This window comes from Homalodisca vitripennis, chromosome X (genome assembly GCF_021130785.1).
Source record: "Homalodisca vitripennis isolate AUS2020 chromosome X, UT_GWSS_2.1, whole genome shotgun sequence".
Lineage (NCBI taxonomy): Eukaryota > Metazoa > Arthropoda > Insecta > Hemiptera > Cicadellidae > Homalodisca > Homalodisca vitripennis.
The window spans coordinates 90,522,060-90,538,740 of NC_060215.1; the positions used below are offsets into that span (position 1 = coordinate 90,522,060).

The following is a 16,681-nucleotide window of genomic DNA, read 5'->3' on the forward strand; positions in this document are numbered from 1 at the left end:
ATGTGTACAACACTGATGAAAATTGTGCTGTTGAAAAAGGGTAAAAACAATAAAACCAGAAAAACAAAATAAAGTAATTAAGAAGTCACCATTAACTTAACTAAAATGTAAGAAAAACTAACTGTAATCATAAAGCCCATCCTATTACTTTATGATTACTTTTATAATACTTATGAACTTCTATATATAGAAAAGTAAAAATATCTTAAAAATTATATTTTGATGGTAGTTACTTTTTCATTTATTCAAAACTGTAGAGTACCTCTTACAGTGGGATATCTCAACTCAATTTCAAATCGGAAACTCCCTTTGTGATGTATGATAGAAACAAAAACAACTATGAATATTGGCACAAGCAGGAGAATGTTCTAGATTCACAGAGTCTTTGTTCATTTTCAAAACAGATGAGATTAGAAACAATTTATTACATTCTTTGATTCTATTTAAATATTAAAGTAATTACACTCCCCCTTTCTACATGAGTACACACCCTGCAGTATTTTGATTTCATCTTGTATAACCGGTTATACTGATAAAAATTAAGTAAATATTCCTAAACATGGACAAGTTTCTTTGTAAGTTAAGTGTCTTAACACATACAGATTTTTAATGGAAATAATTTTTTTAATAAAAATATATATTTTCTTTTCAGTATTGCAAATTGCACCATGACTCCATGCAACGTTTGTAATTAGCCACTGACTTCTTCTTTTGCCACTATATTAATGGAAAGAAGTAATAGATGCTCCTGTGTGTCACCAACTTGAGGAAGTGCCAAAAGTCAATTTTATTTTTCATTCTAGCTGTATACTAGTTGGTCATGGTCCCTTTAGAAGCAATGATTATGGACTAAGATTTTTAAAATAAATTATTTAATACTTAATGAATTATAAATACTCAGAAACAACTAAAATAATTACTATCTATCAGAATATTTTTCATGGCTGTGCATTAAATCTCATGAATAAAATAAGAGTCTTGAGCAGATATAAACGAGCTAAGGAGTTTAGCTTAGCCGATGAATAAAATCCAACCAAGACCATTTTCAAAGTTTTCAAAGTATGTCATCAAGTTCATTATAGTTTTTTTTGTCTGATTTGCATAGATATATTGACACAATCCATAATAAAACAACCAACTTGTGTAAGTAATTCTAGTGGTTTTAATTATAAACCACTTAAATTTCTTGAACTGAACATTATCTGAATAACATAACTGAATATTTTGGGGACAAAACTACATCTTAGACTTTGTTTAATAAGGAAGTTATATTTTCATTTTCAACTTTGTTTATTATTATTATTATTACTACTATTAATATTGCAACAGCCTTAACCAACTGCAGATCACTGACAAAATATCTTGCCATGCAGTATATGGCCTAGCGGCACGGAGACGAGCTCAGGTCACGAAATCAATCTGTTTTTAGTTCTACCTTCTAATAGTTCTAAAAATATCTTGCAGACTACTAAGCAGTGTTACTACTAGACTGAATATTTTTAATATCGGTTCCTCTTTAGATTTCTCGAACAGATTTTTAAATATTCTATAGATTGCAGTTATATGTAGAAGTTGAAATATCGGCTAAATTTACGTAATGCTGTTTATTGTTTTCTTCAACTGTTTTTACAACAGCATATATTTATCCATTTTAGGGTATTGATTACATGTATTATTATGGGCTATTAATAATAATAAAAACACTGCACTTCAATGTGACGTGGAGTCACTGTTCTACTGCCAATGTGCAAAAACATGTACACACAATAACACAACATGAAAGCAAAGATTACAGAATAAGATTTTTTAAAGTGATTATTTAATATTTAAAGAATTATAAATAGTCAGAATTAACTAAAATAATTACATTACCATCTTTAAGAATATTTTTCATGGCTATGCATTAAATCTCATAAGTAAAGTAAGAGTTTTGAGCAGGTAAACTTGAGCTAAGGAGTTTAGCTTAAAATCCAACCAAGACTATTTTAAAAGTTTTCAAAATGTGTCATTATCATCAAGTCCATTATAGTTGTATTGTCTGAATTATATAGATGTATTGACACAATCCATAACAAAACATTCATCTAGTATACGTAGTGATTTAGTATAATAATACATAACCTAATAGAACTGACAAAATAATATGATAAAACATTAAAACTAAAAAAAATGTTTTGTGGTGTTATTTGTTTTGAATTTATTACTGAAATGTCATACAGATTTTAAATACTCTTATTATGGTATATAAATCAATTATAGGAACTACAATATAAGTATATACAAATTACTATAATTATAGATAACAAAGCATGTCCTACCAAAACCAATTTAATCATTATTTAACATAATCCACCTATCAATTACCATTGACCATATTAAGCAGGGCTTTATAAGCAGCAGTGTATGTATGTATATATATATATATATATATATATATATATATATATATATATATATAAAAGAATGAAGGCCATTATATATAGAGGAAGTTCTGGAGACAAGTATGGGGTGCTGACCATCGGTAATCTTCAGCTTATTTTCTGTCTACAGACATACTTCTCTTACAGATGAAATTTCTTTAAACACAAAGTGTGTCCTTGACAGGATAAGGTCCACTAGAATGTCATTAGCAGCCAGACCTTTACTTTTGCCAGAGAATTTCTCCTGTTAACAAGTCCCTGAACGAACCAGTTACGGAGCGAACTATACTGGTGACCATCTTAATTTCAGCCTTATAAGAACAATACTACACCTAAAACACTCTTTTGTTCTATTTGTAGACATAAACCATAGATATGTCTTATTTTAAATAGTTAAGTTCCCGATCCGAACACACTCCCAAACACTTTTAAGTTTCTTCATTTGATATATTACTCAGTAAGAACCTCAAATTTGAATAGCTTTATTGTTTAGAAGGTAGATAATAAAAGTATGCATCTTACATTATGAATTTTGTTTTCTTACAAGCTTTACTAATAACATACTGATACAATTGAGAACAAATCTACAAAAATATTTTAAATTAATTTTCAGGTTGGAAATCAATTGTTTTAAAAAGACAAATTAAGTACATTTTACTTTGAGACCTTCTTTTACTGTTTCAATTTTAGGTCATAGTTTTACAAGTAGACTACATACTTAAATTTGTTTGATAGCTCACAAACCACAGTAAAAAACGTATAAGCAAAAAACCTACCCTTTGTAATGTTGATATCAAACTGTAAAGAATAACGTTTTTAGTTTTGCTCAAATAATGTCCGAGTTGTCATGAAACAACAGAAACAGAAATATTTTGAAAGTTCATTTTGCTGTCTATATAATAATATTTGTTTAAGGTTTGTACAAGATTTTTCCACAGAATTATAAAAAATAATCTCTTACACAATTGAAATTTTTTTAAATTTAAGACTATTTCTATAAAATTATTCCCAGTAAAAAAAATAACTACTAATTACTCTAATCTAAGTACATGTTTTTGATCCTTTCAAATTTGTGAGTAATTGTTTATATCTTGGAAATTTATTCAGGGTGTACATAAAGTCCTGCACAGGTATAATATTTTCTGAACGATAACAGATAAATCAACAAGATTTGGTACATCAACACTACACCTAAAAATCTACTTTTTGAAGAAACTATCAGTTTTCTGTAATATCATGGGGATGTCCCGCAAGGAGTCAGAAGGAAATCTTAAATAAGAGCATAGGTCAATATGCACATCATTTTAAAGGGCTTATCTAGCAGAGTTTAATGCCGCAAACCGCATTCAAAAAGATTGATCCAGTACAAAATGGCGGCTGTTCAAAGATTTTACTTGGTTACATTTTATTAGTAGCCATAACCCCAGTAAAGCAAAACTGCAACCAAACGAATACTGCAGCTAAATACTACATTATGCTTGCCAGTTGTACAGAAGTGAATTACGACGTTAGTTATCCTCAAGGGTTACAAATTTGGTCCTAATATATTGATAACGGGGAAAAACCTGATAACAGTAACAATTAGAAAGCTCTTGTCTTTGGGTCGCAGTTTGGACTTTCCTATTAGCCAGTCTATTCATAGTAGGCTATTCTAGTTTTCTTGTTTTAGTAGTGCTGTCCAACCTTTCTATCAGTGTGCTTTAGTACAAAAGAGTTTGTCGTATTGCTTGTAGTTCTTCAACTACAGTATGTCGCTTGACGAACGTGAACGTATAACACTTCTTGTGATGGTTGGTTACTGGAGTAGCGAAAATCCTCACTGGATGCGGGAGGCACATACGCAGTATCCACTGAAAGGTGAATGTCTGGCTTGGTGTGATAGGTACCCAGTTGGTAGGTCCTTTCTTTATTGAAGGACATTTAAATGCAATATCATACCAACGTTTGCTGGAAAATGAAATTACACCAGCACTTCGAAACATGTTTGGAGAATATTTCCAGAATATCTGGTTTCAACAGGACGAAGCACCCCCACACTACGGCATCGACGTAAGAGCCTATTTAAACACTGTTTTTTGGCAACGGCGGATCGGAAGGCGGGGGACTGTAGAATGGCCAGCGCGTTCACCAGATCTGTCTCCATTAGATTATTTTGTTTGGGGTTACCTTAAGGACAACATCTACAAAACAAAGCCTCAAAATTTAAATGAACTGAGACAAAGAATACTTTAAGAATGTCAGACGATTCCTCAAGTTGCCCTGCAAAATTCTGTTAATAGTTTTTATGTGCGTCTTTCCAACTGTCAAATAACCGAAGGTGAACAATTCGAACATTTACTCTGAAAACATTTGGTAAGTAAACATCTTTTTTAAATAAAGGCCTTTGAACAGCCGCCATTTTCTACTGGATCAATGCTCCTATTTAAGATTTCCTTCTGACTCCTTGCGGGACGTCCCCATATTACAGAAAACTGATAGTTTTCAAAAAGTAGATTTTTAGGTGTAGTGTTGATGTACCAAATCTTGTTGATTTATCTGTTATCGTTCAGAAAATATTATACCTGTGCAGGACTTTATGTACACCCTGTAAATATATATATATATATATATATATATATATATATATATATATATATATATATATATATACACCCTCAACAGTTCTTAAACAAACATTTAAATAAAAACAGAAATTTAATGTGCAACTTCAAAACAAATTTCATTTATTTCATGAAAATGTTTTTCCCCCCAAGAATTACAATTCTTACATTACTAAATAATGTATTTTGCATTTCTTGTCAAAAAGACTATGTAATAATGCAAAACTTGGGCAAGACACATAATTAAGTTTTGATTAATTTTAAAAAAGGGTTGTAAAGTGTTTTAACAAGGTGATTATTTTGAACTTTCACTATAGCATCAAAGTTAAATGTTAAGACGAGGAGGTTATCTACGGTTAATTATAGTATGGGCTGAAAATAATACAGGATTACAAAATAATAATAATATCTAGAGCCACTTGAAGGTAAAAAATGACTTTATATTGGCTAAGTTTGTGTAAAAAGAAATAAATAAAAACATATTATAAAATTCCAAATAAAAACATATAAAATTCCAAATAAAAACATATTATAGAATTCCAGCAACGTTTTCTGCAACTGAGATGCCAAAAAAGACTTTACAAAATCATAACCTACATAAACTTCAACTCTTTGTCAATTGCATTGATCAATTATATACACTGTACAAACATCTTTAACTGAAAGAGATCTCTATAAGTAGTCAAGCAATTTTTGCCTACTGGAACTGCAGTTACACTAATAACAAGCAGGTATGAACGATGCAGTGCTTAATTCAAAACAATACAAGGTCTCAACAACCTCATAAATCTAAGGCGGGTTCATAGAAGTGAAAGCTTAAAAATAAAAATAAGTAACATAATCGATGTTGGGGTGTTTGAATGACGACACATTAAAAAATGTAGAATAAGGCGAAGGGGTCATGCAGACATAAACACAAACCAACACCTGGGGGTATTGTAAACCATGCCACAAACATGCGGCAAATACCTGCGTGGTTGTGGTTCAGGGAACCATCTGTCAGAACCTCTGGAGAAACCATCTTCCACGACCAAAAGTTCCTAACAAGTCAATCAACATCATCAACATCCTGCAAATGCTTAATACAAGTACATTCAGGAGATAACTACAATTCAGTTATATATATTAGTTACAGTAATATATAGTAGGTAGTATTATCTAATATGTTATTATTTACCAATATCATCACACAGTTAAACCTTATCTTATTTTAAATATTAACTCATACAGAAATGTCTTCCTGACAAATCAACTATAAAAGCAAACTAAGCTTAAAGGACCCCTTGAACTAAAAAAAGCACACTACACTTAAAGGACCCCTTGAACTAAAATATATTATGACAGATTCAAATAACAAGAGGTGGACTCAGTATTTTAAGAACTGTGGGCTTTATTCATAAAAAATAACAGAACTCTGAAATAAATATTACAGAAGTTGAAGTTGTAAGACATAATTTTCCATGTATTAAGTAACTGCAATGTGTTTTAAGAAAAAAAATTATATGAGAAAAATGGTGTTTATGAAATAAAAACTTACACTACATAAAATGGTCCCATACAACAAAATATTTCCTTTGGTATGAAAGTTATCATTGTTAGTTAACGACAACTATACTGGGTATTCATCCATAACCTAGGAAGTAAAATTTGTATTTTAGATGAGGTTTTTAAATACTTCACATTTTTAATTATACCTTTTTGTGCTGGATTAGGAAGAAATACATATGCATAATAGCTCATACTACTATCATGTATTATACTGAAAAATGGTGGTACAATTTGTGCGGTATCAAACTTAAGGTAAGATCATGAACTGTACTTTCTTAGCGGTGATACAATGTGGTACTTGAAAAGATTTTCCATGTTTTTATTAGTAGTAAAATTATCTGTATACACGCTCTGTATAATAAGTAACCGGACTGAGCCTGCCCCGCTCCGTCAAAGCGTCTGCTAACCGGTATCTGGTGCTGTAGTGGTGGTGGGGGGTCTAGTGAAAGGGAACCGGGCTGCAGCAGTTGCCTCCAAGCGCTTGGAGAGTTAGTATCGAGTGAGAGCGGAGTGCATGTTCAGTTACCCCGTCGGAGTGAAAATGGAGAGTACGATCGAGCAACGTTTTAGCATTAAATTTTGTGTCAAACTCAAGAAAACGGCCACGGAAACTCTTCAAATGATTCAAGAGACTTACGGTGAGGATGCTCTGTCCAGAACTCAGGTGTTTCAGTGACACAAAAATTTCCGGGAGGGCCGCGATGACGTCCATGACAAACAGCACGTCGGTCCTCCATCAACGAGTCACACGGACACAAATGTGCAAAAAGTGCGTGATGTGTTGAACAGTGATCGTCGTCTGAGCATTCGGGCTATCGCAGATGAGGTCGGAATTGATAAGATGACCGTTCAAAACATTACTAAGAACGATCTGGGCATGAGGAAGATCTGCGCGAAGCTGGTACCCAAACACCTGACTGATGAGCAAAAGAAGCGTTGTGTTGCTGTCGCTTCGGAAATCCTTGATCGACTGCAAACCGAACCAGAGTTTTTCAACCACGTTATTACAGGAGACGAGACGTGGGTTTTTGAATACGATCCTGAGACGAAGCGGCAGAGTTCGGAGTGGCACACATCGACGTCACCACAACCGAAAAAAGCGCGCATGAGCAAATCGAAGGTGAAGTCGATGCTCATTGCTTTCTTTGACGTGAAAGGCATTGTTCACAAAGAGTTTGTGCCAACCGGTCAAACTGTAAACGGCCAGTACTACAGAGAGGTGCTCCGTCGACTAACCGCCCGGGTTCACCGAGTCCGTCCGGAGATTGCCGATTCGTGGATTCTCCATCACGACAATGCACCGTCGCACACCTGCCTGCTCGTCACCGAACAGTTGGCACAGCCACAGCCTCCTTACAGCCCGGATATGGCACCCCCGGACTTCTTTCTGTTCCCCAAGATCAAGAGACACCTTAAGGGGACGCAGTTCGGGACTCTGGAAAACGTTCAACGTGCTACGACGAGGGCTCTAGACAACATCGAGGTTGCCGACTTCCAGGGAGCGTTCAGGGATTGGAAAATACGGTATCAGCGTGTTATCGACTCCAATGGGGACTACTTTGAAGATTTCTAAAGAAAAATTGTACATATTTTGCCAATAAAAAATTTCCTGAAGTCAGTCCGGTTACTTATTATACAGACCCTGTAGTGTATAGGCAGATACAGTAGCAGGCATATATTCTTGCACATGAGTAGGCCAAAGTTGTATAGTCATGCATAAAAACATCAGTCTGTGTATGATCACAAGTCAAACCTCTTTGATGACAAGTGTGAATTGAGTACATTAATCCCTTCCATTTAACTATTTTGTAGTGCAAACATAAAAGTCACATGTGTCTGTTAAGAATTACTAAATCATGTTTAATGATATATTTAAAATTAATATTTTTTTAAACATTTTTATGGCAAAGCATAATAAGCTAAAACTTTAAATCTGGTGTGAAAAAATTACTCACACAGATTCATCACTTCATTTAAATTAAAAGATATGTTGTGCCTAGCCAAAAAAACTTTTCACATCCACCCAAATAAGTTCAATAGCGTTCAAATCTAGGTGATAAGAGAGCAAGTGTAAAACCTTGTGTTCTGTATTTATTTATAAGTTTATTCATTCAGCACATACTTTTTTACTGTCCCTTATGTAGATTAATTCATTTTAAACATGGAGTTTAAATACCTTTCCTCTGTTAACATCCCTCCATGTCCTCTTGTTACATGGGACATGAATTCATTTATTAGACTCATACGACCAAGTTTTGCCACTAACATGTGAGGATAAACATATATTTCATGTAAATACACTACAGGACATTTTTTAGCCTCAGGGTAACTTATTCTATTTTCTCTTATACCTGACTTCTCTATTAATATCTTTCTATTGTTCCTCGTTTTCTTCCGTTTGAAGCCTCTTTTAATATTAATTGAACACTTCTTACTTCCCTTTTAATTTATATTGTAGGCCTACTCAAGATAATCTTTTATGAGTTTAGCTTTTGGGAGTTGCTTTTTTTATTATGAAAGTCATAAAGTACACACTTTGATCGGATTATACTTTAATCAAAACTATCTAATCCAGTCACAGCTTTTCTTTTTACACGTTTCTTATTTGGTATCACAAATAACAGTTCACTCACACTGTAGTTTTCAATCTTATGATACACACTGTTTATTTTGGTAATAACTCACTCTTGACACTCCATTCGCTGCTGCTGTATGTCTAACTTTGGACAGTGAAATCATAACTTCATTTAGCTCAGCCTCTTGTTTCATGAATTTGTTGACTGCTTACAACTTTCCTGCTTTGACTACCTAAAACTTTTCCACCCAGTTTATTCTCACTAACAAAAACCGTATTACCGACCACACATCACAATCACGGGATTTTCAATTGCGTTACACATTTTAAACTGCTATTGTAAAACAACAAGAAGCAACAGTAACCTCACACTAGCACAGCTGGATAGCCACTGAACGGAGAAACACCCTGACATTAATATAAATAATTTCCGTTTCTATTCAAGGGTAACTCAGAATACACAGCTTTGAATAATATAGTAATCAATATAAAGTGGTAAAAAGTAACTTCAAAAGTTTTAATTACAGGATTATCTGATTTTTCACTTTTTTTACTATACTTGATATTCCTATTAATAACACTCCATTATGATGCAACACTGACTATGTCTAAATTCTATTTCTTCACACATACTACATGTCCTGACAAGTAAAGAGTTAAACAAGCTAACACAATTACTGGCTAAGCCTTTACATAGCATATAACCATTTAGATACAATATTCTAACTGTGTCTAGAATCAATTGTTTGAACACTACATAATGCCCAGCATACGGTTAAAGCATATAAATAAACCAACGAAACCATGGTCTTTCAATGTATAAAATAAAAAAACCTCTGAGGACCATCCATGGGTGTTTTTGGACAACAGAATATAATACTGCAAGCTAAAAATACCAGCTATGTGTTCGGACTATGTGTTTGTTGTGTGAACCAGCAGTAAAGAAAGTAATACTGAGTGGTAAGGTATTGTGTTTGTTGTGACCATTGATGGATGAATAGTTTAGACGGTAGTAGTTTTTAAGTTTAAAATCTTTGCTTAATCTCTTACAGAAGTGATAAAAAACATCAATGTATAAATCATTAGTTTCCATATTTTAAAGGTGAAAGTTGGATGGTGTATATCTTTATCTGATATTCAATTTCAAAGACAAATATTGTCAAAAATGAACGAGCATCAAGTAACTGAAACAACTTAAGTGATGTAGGCTAATGAACTTCTCGATTATTGACATACAAAATACTCACTGCATATTACAAATATATATAAAGCCCATTTATTTACACTTTTCATTTATGGGACGGACATAACTGATTTCTTAGGTTTAAAATAGCCTAAAACTGAATTACTCAAATTATGATCTAGGACCTAGGGATGAGGATAGAGGTCTCCCAGACTGGATCTCATTATAATTTAATACACTATCACCTCCTCTCCATTTCTAGTTTAACCAATACTTGTAATAAAACTAACGTAGAGCTGAATAAATGAATATTTTTTTTATTTTTACAAAAATTACACAGACAAAATTAGGACCAAATGGCCCTTTCTAACATTTCCAATATATTAACATCTAATAACTACAGTCACCTAAGTAAATAACCTAAATCCTTATAATGTTTTTAAATAGTTTAAAGCATAACTCAAATGTTACTTTGCAAAATAACAGTTATTATACAAAAAAAATACATTTTTAACCTCATTCACTCAATTATTTGATCTGTTTTCTTACAGTCACATTCATTCGACAATGGTCTCGGAACCCGTATCCATCTGCTCTAAGACGTCTTTTCAAAGCTGAGTTGAAGCACACTTGTCTTTCCAGATTTTTAACACAGTATGAAAAGGAATTCCATGCTGTAGGTCTACATATTGTTGCAATGAAGGATTTCTTAAACATTTCTGTTATATGGTATGGAATCAGCAGTATAGACGATCCAGTAAGCGCATTTTTTGGTTTTTTACTGTTACAAATAAATTTGAAATTGTTGACAATATATTATTGTTGAAACCCACATATAAGATTGATGTAAAATACATTCAAAATTTGAATGATCCTCAATTCAACGTTGATTTTAAGACTTATATGGAACTATAGTATGAGGTGATATGATTACATTATTGCATATAAAACAAAAATCTAATGTAGTAAAAAATGATTTGCATCTCTAGAATTTGTTGCCCAAAAATATATTCACAATCACTGAGATGCAGTTATTGAAGTAAGGAAACTTGAAGTGTTCTCATAAGTTTCAGTTTAATGTAAAACGGTAAAAAAACCCCACATTTTCTTCAATGAGTGCATTGCATCAAAGCCTTTCTTACAGGTACCTACAATATGTCAATACATCGTTGAGTAATTTATCGGCCTAAATTCCTAATGCCTGCAGTAATGTATTGGTATTCCATTCACTATTAATTTCTGTACATTGTTAATTTAAATTGTGTTCAGTATAACATTGGCAGGAGTGCAGTCTCTGTGATAACGACACAGGCTACTAATACATGTTGAGAATATTGTGGGACTATACAAATTTACTTATTAGACAGTGCACTATCCTGTTCAAGTTCTTTAGAGGACAGGAAGAATGCTTATAGGTTGTAGTCTTGAGGGAGAGAAGAGGAAGAGATCTTATTTAAAGATCGGAGAAGAGTTAACTTCCATTGTCAGGGAAAAAGCAGACCTCAAATAGAGGCTGAATATTTCTGCAGAATTATTTCTTAGGTGCAGGAAGGATAAGCTGTTAGGAAGTTAGGAGATATTATTGTTCAAGTGTGATTATTCACAATATAATACATTAAAATATATGTAGAACAAAAATCTATATAGTGGAGAAAAAGGTAGCGGGTGGGGATATTCGTGGGGGGGAGGGTACCGAAATAAGGTTTTAAACGAAAATATTTTGATCATGGACTTGACAAAACAGCAAATATGGGACGATTTATTACAGACAGGTGTGATTACTTATTCAACCAGATTCTTAGGTTGTGTTCAGCCACAACACAACCTAAGAGTCTGTAGGGTCTTGTCAAGCGCAACTAATTTATAAGAAACAAAAATCGTTTAAGCACAAACAGTTCCACTTCAGTACATCACACAGAAATGCTACATACGTCAACAAAACTGTAGAAATACTCTGGCACAAGAAATAAGAAATATACCTTTAGACAGTTTAAAATATAAAATAAGAAATTTCTTGATCAAAGAATTCCTTTAATGTGTTAATGAGCACTATGCAATGAGTTGGAAAGACTATTCAAGTGATTATTTGATAGGTAGTATTGTGTTTTTAATACAAAATTTCCTAGACTATTAATTAAAAAGTTAGTGTTTGTAACTAATTAATCCTGTATTATAAAATGTTTATACTTTCCACTTGTTTTAAATTTTAAATCACAATTAGTAACATTGCAACAGTGATATTTCTTGCTATATGATAATTATATTGATGCTGTTGCCAATGATTTTTACCATTATGAGTAATATGAAAATCATTATATGCAAATTTTCTGCCCAGTGGTTTAAATATATGAATGTGTATACTTGGTAACTTTAATTTGTGTTGGTTGAAATTTGTTATTATTGATAATTACTTTTATATTTTTTAATTGTAATGATGTTTATAATGTTATACTTGTATATTTGACTATGTCAATTTTTTCTCAATCTAATGACTAATAAAATTCTTATTAGGTCTAGCCAAAGTCAAAGTGTTTATTTGTCAATTTAACAATAATAGATTGCAGAACAATGGTCAATATAAATATAATGACAAAAACAAAGGTTAAATTATGAAGGCTAAAACCTAAGTTAATACTGTTTGGATATCAAGTAATCTCCCAAAGAATATAACTAATTTTCAAACAGAACAAATTTAAGTCTTATTCTAAACTTACTGACTACAGTTTCTGCTCTTAGTTTCAAAGGGAGATGGTTAAATACATTTATATGTATAATAATAATAATAAAATTTATTTTTTGTAGTAGTAGATTACTGTAAAATGTCTCCAAATAAAAATGAACAACAAATGATGACTTAACAAAGCATACTAATTGTATAGTTACCTGTTTGTCAAGTAAAGGGAAGTTATTCTATGATACTCTGGAGGGTGACCAAGGGAAACCTTGAATAAAATTGTTATCTGGCAAAAGAAAGCAATAAAGCTCAACTCTTACCATGCATTCACTGTAGAGACACTCAATACTCCATGAGACAAACACCTGACTTTATGAATACAATCACTCACTTATAATAAATTCAAGTTCCGTTCTACATATTGTTCTTTAATCAGACACATTATTAATTTATTTTTAATCTGTATAAAGTAATATATGCAGATTAAATTGCATAGTATACTCTAAGAGAAAGTTATTCAATCCTATCACAGGAATTTTCAATATTTCACATTGAAGGCAAACCTTAAATAATAAAAAAGAAATGTATGCAAGCATTGTCATGAAACTTGAGGTACTAAATGTTTCATGTATTTTTATGTTCAAAGTACCACATCAAAATAAACTAAATTAAAAACAGACAGCAACGTTCTTATAACATTAGACATAGTATAAATAAGTCATTATCCACAATAAGTCACCATGGACTGACCTTATTTGAAAGATGGTCAGAATATATAGGTATAAAATTGCATTGGGCATTCCAAGCTCACTTCAGCCTTCACTTATTAATTATTATAAAATCAGCAAAAACACTTATAAAAGAACTCAAAACAAACATTTTAAAATTACAGTAGCTTTCTAAGTTCTGTCCAGAAGTGCTAAATTATTATCCGTTATCAAAATAATGACAGCTACTTGAGTTCTCACTTTCCGTTATAAATGTGGCTAATGACCTTTAAAAACAAATGTGAACCTTTAAAATTCGTATCCATTCTCTTGATAAGTATTTATAATCTAGTGATGTTTTTTCATTGTCACCTGCGGGGACAGCAGGTGCTACAGCCCCCACTGCTGGCCAGAGACATTCATGATCAGACCTTCAGAAATATTCATTTCATGTAACGGATACTTCCAGAAGGCCTGATCATAAATGCCTTCGACCAGTAGAATAGGTTACGGCAGCACAATCACTAATCAACTAAAGGCAAATCTGCAAGCCAAATTACATGTAACCTTGACACTGCCAATTAGTGTACAATGTATCTGTAGCTGCTTAAATGGATCTCTGTATATAGTAACTTCTTTCAACACTTAACAGACAGTTCTAATGAATATTACTTTCTTTGTGATTAACAAGTAACAACGTATTATATACAATTCCCCAATACTTGGCTGCGCTATTGAGTACATATTTTGTCTGATATACAGTAACTTAGATATATTGACTATTATAACAGGTATAGTCAAAACTGAGCAAGTAATGTACTTTATAAGTTTCCTGCAGCTCTCTAATTTAATACAGCCTAAATAGTGAATGGGTTAGTATTCATAATGGTAGATTCATGAATATTGTAAAGTAACCTTCCCATATAACTTAAAGTATAGGCCTGTTGATCATGACTAACATCATATAATAAAGGTAGCCTTTATAAAACCCTATCAAACTACTTATCTTCATATGTTAAGTAATTGCTACTGGTTATTAACTGAAGAATACTGGGCATCTTAAAAATCAATTATTACAGATATAACTGTTGAATAAAACATTTCTGAATATAAATGTCAAATTGTAAACATGTTGCCCTCGTTCAAAACATTCCGAAAGCCAACAATATATTAAGCTTAACTTAAAACATATTTAATTTTTTATTATATTTGGGATCTACCTACCTACCTAGAAGTTATAGTATCTTAGAAGTTGACCAGCTTCTCATAAAATGATTACACTTAAATTGTAGATGAGTAAGTTATCAAAAATCAAAATTCGAAGTAGCTCTAACTCAATGTTCTACTCACTATACCAATGCGCCATATTTAAAGTGTTCACTCCTACCCTATCCTACTTGACAATTGACGACGGTATGAAAATCATATACATGAACGCGTGATCAAAACGAAATCAATGGAATTGTCAGAGAACAGAAGAGAATTCCAGACAGGCAAGACAAGACATTTTTTTCCAATTGTCAGGTATTAATATGACAGGCTTCAGGTTGCCCCATACTGCCTATACAGTGACTAATTAATTAAACAGTGTTTTAGGACTTTCATGCAATCTTCACTATTTTCGCATAGTGTACAAATAGATTTATGTTACATAAAATAAAATAAGTTTACGAGATTGTGCTATATTTTGTTTGAACAGATCATACCCATTTTGTTATATTTTTTGTCTGTAAAAAATATAAGTTTATGATACTTAAATATTATAATAAAGACTCGCCTGGATTTTAAGGCTTCATAAAACGCTTAACGCTATTACCGTAAAAGTAACGCTTCTACCAATGCTGCACAGATGTCATAAATAATATTGCTACAGTACTTCTGCCAATACGAAATTCAAATGCCTAGTATCTGATAGTTGATCCTGTAGCCAAGAACCAGCAAAGAGTTGTAGTTATTAGAGGAATTTTAGAATATAGCCAACACTACTGATTGCTTAAGGCATGTTACGCTAAAAAAAGGGACCAGAAAGAAAAATTAAAGACTGGCATTATTCAAAAAGTAATTTTTGAGTTATATCGATATAAAAATAGCACTGCAAAATCATAAAAATCCCAGTTTTTAATTTACTATCTATAATAAGTAGATGATTAAAGCTTTTAAAACATTGCCAATGAAAATAGCCTACCCATTTCGGAGTATTATCCCCTTAATTATAACTATTTAAATTAATGAGTTTTATTTACGTGTACCAAAATCCATGCACAATACAACAATCAACGCTTGCTCTCGAATAATAAAATTTAGATCGGTACCTAAGTTTAAGTTTGAAAATTAATTACAAAACTAATTCGTATGGAGATACTAGAACTGGAATTATATTAGATTTAGCTTGATCATATAGCTTGGAAATCCACAGAAAGTGAGTTACCTAAGCACAACCTAGAATTATTAGGACATAGAACTGATGAGGAAGGAATTCATCCTACTGAAAAACGGGTAAAGGCCGTTTTAGATGCAACGCAAACCAGTAATAACTCAGAGCTGTGCATATTTAGGTACGCTAAATTTTTACAAAACCTATCTTCGGAATTGTTTTCATTTTAAGAATTATTAAGAAAAGAAGAAAGTCTGGTGTTAGACAATAGACAATAGACAATAGACAACTTTATTAACCGTTTAACAAGTAGCATACATGTAATAGGTTTAGTCAGTAGAGGCTAAAAGAACAATCATGGCTAAAACTAAAAACCAAAGGCTATGTACAAACCATGCAGGATTAATAAATACTAAAAGTGAGCACTCCATGCATTAGAAGTAATGGTTAAAGTCACTCTGAGATAAGGCAAGAAACTCACTTTGACTGTAGAAAGGGTTTGCCAAAAGGAAAGCAGTCAGTTTGTTTTTAAATTTGGTTGCCTTCAAGGTCCGAGCTGAGCCTGGAAGTTTATTAAAAAATACAATACCTTGGTAATGC

At 32.3% G+C, this 16,681-nt stretch overlaps 1 protein-coding gene across 2 annotated transcripts in view; it reads right to left on the reverse strand.

Moving 5' to 3' along the window:
• The window catches only part of LOC124369338 (disks large-associated protein 4-like), a 79,553-nt gene extending 64,364 nt beyond the window's left edge, over positions 1-15,189 (reverse strand). The window contains exons 1-2 of one of the 2 annotated variants that reach the window (XM_046827307.1): positions 14,936-15,189; positions 5,990-6,060 (exon numbers count right to left, since the gene is read on the reverse strand). In XM_046827307.1, coding sequence (XP_046683263.1) covers positions 5,990-6,041 — 52 coding nt within the window. In that variant the 5' untranslated portion in view covers positions 6,042-6,060; positions 14,936-15,189. Of the gene's footprint in view, positions 1-5,989; positions 6,061-14,931 lie in introns of both variants that reach the window. The other variant, XM_046827308.1, reaches the window with a different exon arrangement.
• Between the last annotated feature and the right edge of the window lie 1,492 nt (positions 15,190-16,681).